Consider the following 6,542-nt stretch of genomic DNA (forward strand, 5'->3'; position numbering starts at 1 on the left):
TTTGAGTTTTCACTTTATTCTTATTTTGCTGCTGCACGTATGGTGCTCCTGGTATCCCCTTTTTGTTGACCCATCCACACTAGTAGGCCTCAGCCCTGATTGGTTCCCTTAGATTGTGAATAATAAAATAGTATTTTTGTACCTTCGAACTGCCGTCTCTGCCTCACTTTGTGAACGAACCTGAGTGCTTTCTCCTATTGGGTTAGTTTACTTAAATGTCCCTGGGTGAAACTCCCAGGGTGGCGTTGTCTGGCAATTAATTAATACCATCCTAAAACATTCCGTTAACCAACACCACCTCCTCGCGCCACCACACCTTCTCCATTTAAACGCCTCTCAATCAATCTGCAGGACGCGCGCACGTGCATGCTCTCAATTACAGCTACAGTTTTTTAGACGTTGCCACACAAGATTCAACAAACCATTTGAGGGTTTCGGAAATGTATGAAAGTTATGGATACCTTCAAAGTAGCCTTTCAATATGTTCTCTGTATTGGGCTATTCTAGGACGCACACACACATTCACCACACTATGAGATAATAACGTAACGTTACGAGCCAGAGTTGTTTTAGAGGTAAATGCAGAGACTGCTTGATGAAAAACTGTCCCTGTAGGCAACGCGCATCAGCAGTTTTGCATGAATTTCCCAACAACTCTTGTCTGGTAACATTGTGTTATTATCTCATAGCGTGGTGAATGTGCAGGTCACAACTTGTCCACCAGAGTGTTGTGGAGTTGTTGGATTGTGTATTTGATGAGTTTGATGAGGGAAACCAAGAAATCCCATTAGTCTCTGTAGCGTAGCTCTGAGGCAGGGCCGTTGCTAGGAATTCTGGGGCCCCTGAAAGAATACTAAAGTGGGCCATTGACTTTTCCACTTTTTTTCTTAGACTACTTATGTATTATTTTTTATTTAGCCTACTTTGTTTTGATGCTAATGCAGCATTACTATGAGTATTAGTCAGGGTCTTATGCAGAATAATTCAGTCATACAAAGATTAGACTACTGGGGTTTTTTGTGGGCCCTACTGGGCGCTGGGCCCCTAGAATTATCAACACCTTTCTCCCCTATACAACGGCCCTGCTCTGAGGAGCTCGCCGCTCTGCTCCGCCGTTCTAAAAATAGCTTACACCGACAAATAAAGGTAACGAACCTACTGCTATGACTATAGCGATTAGGCCAATTTGCCAAAACGTTTAACTATTCCTTTAAATTTATATATCAAAAACACAATTGTTTGATGAATATTAAGTGTTGGTTTTGTTTAATGACAATTTTAATAATATTCAAATAAATGTCTACTGTTTCTCTACATTGTCGCGTTCTTTGTCATTTCCACAACACCCTGTCATTTCCACCACCACAGATATTAAAAAAAAAAAAATGTTGTAAAAGTTCTCACCACACATTAAAAAAAAAAAATCTCCACAATTTATAAGGTCATGATCCACTTTACATAATAATTCATGTCATTTATTTTCTAAAAAGCACCTACCCAAGCAATATTAAATGTCAGGTGGTAGCAGGTGTACATAAGCAGTTGGTCCTTAAGAGATTTAATTAATTTCATTTATAAATACATGATTAGACAATTCTAGAGTGCTATAAGTTATTTGTAATTAAATAACAGATGTATATTGAGATGTGGTGGAAATGACACATTTGATCAACGCAGGTCAGAAAAAATTTACAAAATTAACAATTTGTCTTGTAATCTCAGTGTGCCCTCTTACATATCTTAAAACTAGACAAACTAAGATTATTAGGCTGTGTTAGGTGAGTTTTGAATAACTTTTTAAAATTCAGGTTCACAAGGCTAAAAGAAACGCTCGCATACAGGAACAGGGCAGTGAGAGAGAAAGAGAAAGAAACCAGCTCTATTCATGTGTTGAATTTAGTTAAACAGATTATTTATCCAGAAAGTGATGAGTATGTTGACTTTTATTTGGTTGAGACATCTGATGGAGAATGTGAGTGTTTCCTCTGACAACAGAAATTATACATGAGGACAGGTCTGATTGTCTGATCTCTGATGCCATAGATTAGAGCAGTCAGACATCTTGGGAAGATTATAATACACACATAAAGGACAATTTGTATGCGCACAATAGTTACTCTGTTGAAGACTTTAGAGATGGCTATGAGCAAGGGGTTGTATATGGTTGATGAGAGACTGAGGCCCAGCTGCACCAGATGCAGCAGCAGTGTGTTCTGAACCTTTTTGGCTGAAGCTTTGTCTGTAGAGGCTGACCTGGCTGCTACCACCACACCAACATAGGAGTAAATGACTGCCACAACACCTAGAATAAATAAAAAGTAAGTGAAGCCCCTGTCGTAAAGATCAGACATTGGATCAAGCAACATGCTTTCTTTGGAACAATAGTTCTTCATCTGCAAAGTCTCTAGCTCCTCAAATGGAAAATTCAACAGCAAAATAACACGAATAACAGCACTTAGTGAACAAAAGGCCCAAACCACAATGATGGCCACTCCTGTGTTTTTGATGGTGATAATGGTTGCATGCCTCAGTGGGAAACACACAGCTACATATCTCTCCAGAGACATCACCACCAGTGTTAGAGGAGAGATTTCAATTGTAATATTGGAGAGCATAACAAGAATACCACATACAGGATATGTCAGCCTTAATCTAAAAGCAGCAGTGAGGTACATTAACTGGTTCAGAGCCAAGTTTATAGTATCTGCAAAAAGTAGGTTATACAGAAGAATATACCGAGAGGTCTCACGGAAAACTGGTTTACTCCTCAAGGTGAACAACAAAGTCCCATTAATGAAGAGAAACACAACACACGGTACAGTAGTTACAGTGGAAAAAAACAACCTTTCCAGTATCCCTCGTCGAGTGAGGGTAGTCTGGGATTGAGTTGCATTTGACATCTTCAAAAGGAATTGAAGAGACGTAAAAAATGTTAACCACTTGACATAAATGGACAGAACAATCAAAAGGAATCTTATTATGTTTCTATTCCTAGAACAGAAGATATATGCCACTGTTTGAGCAGATAATGCAGCAGAGTTGACATGAAACACACACATACTTTTTGGTAGTTCAGAGGACCTGGTTGTTTGCATGTGAGCAGAGCTGGTCTGCAGGGTTTGCCTGTCCCCACATACTGTTTATGAACTCTGTTTCCCTATTCCCCTTACGTAACACAATCACACACAAGCAGTTTTAATGACAGTCACAACTATTTCATCATATTATTATTATATGTGAGCAGCTATTATTAGTTCAAGTTCAAAAACCTATATTATCCCCTAGGTGCAGTTACTTTCACAGCCAGTAGTAAAGATCCAAGAGTCAAGACAACCTTATTATTAATCCCTTAAAGGGCAATTCCATTCGGCAGCTCGCGGACCATGTACTCGTAACACGAAACACATAAAAACAGAGAAAGAAAAAAAGAAAGATAGAGAAAAAGTTGGCATTTGTGTGCAAAATCAGCTAGCTCTAATAATAAGCAGTCCCTCCAGGATTTTGCAGGCTTTTTTTGTGAATTTAATTGTAAAGCGAATTTAAAAATTTAAATGATGGTCAAAAGGACGTTACTTGCAACCAAAAACCAAAATGATCGTTTATGATCAGAAACGGTTGGGAGTATGGGTGGTATGAAATGAACTGATCATAGGTGACCTGATATCTGAGGTAAACATTGATTACAACTGGAAATGCCCTTTGAAGGTTTTGCCCTAAAATGGTTTGAGTCATACTTATGACAGGTTTCAATTCGTTAATGTTAATGAGGCCCATTCGGAGTATAGCAGAGTCACATATGGTGTACCACAGGGTTCAGTTTTAGGGCCAATTCTCTTCATTCTTTACATGCTCCCATTAGGTGATATAATCTGGAAGCCCTCAATTTTCATTGTTATGCAGATGATACACAGCTCTACTTTAATTTTCATTGTTATGCAGATGATACACAGCTCTACTTATCAATAGAGCCAGATGACAGAAGCTGTCATCTGCAAGACTGCAGACAAGACTGCAGACTGCACTGAAAGATGTTAAATCCTGGATGTCCTCTAACTTCTTGCTACTGAATTCAGATAAAACAGAGGTCATCGTGTTTGGACCTAAACATCTCAGGGACACTTTTTCTAAAGAGATTGCTTCTCTGGATGGCATCACCTTGAACTCAAGTATCACTGCCAAGAACCTTGGAGTCATTTTTGACCAGGACCTGGAGGGTGCAAGCCACCTTTTTCCGGTCGGGAACCATGGCCACGGACTTAGAGGTGCTGATTCTCATCCCAGCTGCTTCACACTCGGCTGCAAACCGCCCCAGTGCGTGCCGAAGGTTCTGGCTCGAGGGAGCCAACAAGAGAACATCATCCGCAAAAAGCAGAGATGAGATCAAGTGGCTCCCAAACCGTACCCCGAGTGATGTGTCTTGCCATGCCGAGGCTTCGATGCGCGTGTCGAGTAATCCAGGAAGTATTTTGCGAAGCGCGTATTGAAGTGCGAACCTGTGTGTACACACACACACACACACAATATATATATATATATATATATATACACATTTATAATATTTATGAATATGACATATGAAAAGGTCTGAGTGTATTTGCCATCTGAACTGTGTTTTCTTTACATTAATCATTGAAGGCCATGGTGGAGGCCAAGTACAAGGACACTAAAGAGAAGGCCAAAACCAGCGTTGAGAAGGCCGCTGCAGTGAGCCTAACTTCCGACATGTGGACCTCAATCAACATGGATGCATACCTGGCTGTCATCTTCCATTTTGTGGATGACAGTAGTGTTATGATTGGATGTTGTCTGACCTCCTCCACATCCCCACACCTGCTCGCACAGTTAGATCCTCTTCTTCCATTCACCTCTCTGTTCCCCCCGCTCGCCTGGCCACCATGGGGAGCAGAGCATTCAGCCGCTCTGCTCCCCAGCTCTGGAACTCACTCCCTCCTGACCTCCGTAATATCACATCTATTAATCTGTTTAAATCCCAACTCAAAACTCACCTGTTCCGACTTGCTCATCACATCTAAGTCACTGCACTTGTTTTATTTCATTTCATTGTTTCTTCCTTGGTGCTTTATGCTGTGTTTTTAATATTTTATATGTGCTTTTTTTTATGCTGTGTTTTTTGCTTATGAGATGTTCTGATGTTCTGTATGTAATTATTTTCTGTGAGGCGACCTTGAGTGCCATGAAAGGCGCCATACAAATAAAATCTATTATTATTATTATTATTATTATTATTATTATTATTATTATTACTACTACTACTACTACTACTACTACTACATGTTTGACCGCTAGGCGGCAGTACTGGTTAGTAGTCAGCTTACCGTACCATATAACAGAGTAGAGCAAGACTGCATGGAGCCACATGTTGATAACGTGAGACATTAAACTAAGTTACTTGCTATCAACACGGCCTCATCCTTGGAACACGAACATGACAAGTAGCGCCTTAAATTCTGTTGTTTTGGGGGTGCTGCATTTCCCTCAGGCCCACACAGCTGAGACTCTGGCCAGGGTGAAAACCTCACTCATGATAGAGTAGGGGATAGCAAACAAGGTAACATGCCTGGTCACAGATGGTGCAGCAAACATGGGGGCATGTGCCAGGGAGCTGCATCTGCGGCACACCATTTGTATTGCCCACACGCTGAACCTGATAGTGAAAAAGGCCCTTGACCACAACCCAGTGGTGTGTGAAATCTGGGCCAAAGTTCGGAAAATGGTGGGCTACTTCAGGAGCAGCACCACTGCCAAAGTATGTTTCTTCACTTCAACAGTTTTTTTAATCATGCTTGGTTGTTTGAGGTGCTGCTGCTGGGACAGTTCAGATAATTGCTTTTGTTGTTTTTACAGGAGAGGCTCACACAGGTACAGGAGCAAATGGGAAGGCCAACTCTAAAGCTTATGCAAGAGGTCGAGACTCGGTGGAACAGCACCTACCACATGCTGCACAGAGTGTTTGACCTGAGAGAACCTGTGGAAGCAGCTCTGGCCAGCTTAAGCACTGATATCGCCCCACTGTCATCAGAGGAGTATGGTGTCATTGCTGGGTGCGTGCGGGTTCTTGGACCGTTTAATGACGCCACTGTGGAGCTTCTCTGAGGAGAAGAGGGTGTCTGGCTCGAAGGTGATCCCTCTTCTTTCAATACTGGACCAGTCACTGGAGGATGAGGTAGTGCGTGCTGAATCTCCAGTCAGCGCATCAGTGGCTGACCACCTGAGGAGGCAGCTAAGAGAGAGGCGCCACTCTGCACTGGTTACCGGTCCCGTTCAGAATTAATTTCAAGGTGCTACTACTCACCTATAAAGCCCTCCACGGCCACGCCCCCAGTTACATCTGCGATCTCCTTCACCACCACAACCCCAGCTACCCTGAGATCATCTGACCAGGGTCTCCTCCTCCTCTAAAAACAAAGGGGGACCGGTCCTTTGGGGCAGTGGCCCCTAGGCTGTGGAATGCGCTCCCACCTGATCTAAGATCAGCCCAGTCTGTTGCTAGTTTCAAGGGTCAATTAAAAACACATCTATAC

At 42.0% G+C, this 6,542-nt stretch overlaps 1 protein-coding gene across 1 annotated transcript; it reads right to left on the reverse strand.

Moving 5' to 3' along the window:
• Nucleotides 1-1,943: 1,943 nt before the first annotated feature.
• LOC310996585 (odorant receptor 131-2-like) lies at nt 1,944-2,900 on the reverse strand (the record flags this gene model as incomplete). Its single annotated transcript, XM_083986007.1, has 1 exon — nt 1,944-2,900. One exon carries the CDS (start codon nt 2,898-2,900, stop codon nt 1,944-1,946), a length of 957 nt encoding a protein of 318 aa, XP_083842133.1.
• Between the last annotated feature and the right edge of the window lie 3,642 nt (nt 2,901-6,542).

Source organism: Trachurus trachurus (assembly GCF_905171665.1).
Source record: "Trachurus trachurus genome assembly, chromosome: 14".
In the NCBI taxonomy this organism is placed as follows: domain Eukaryota; kingdom Metazoa; phylum Chordata; class Actinopteri; order Carangiformes; family Carangidae; genus Trachurus; species Trachurus trachurus.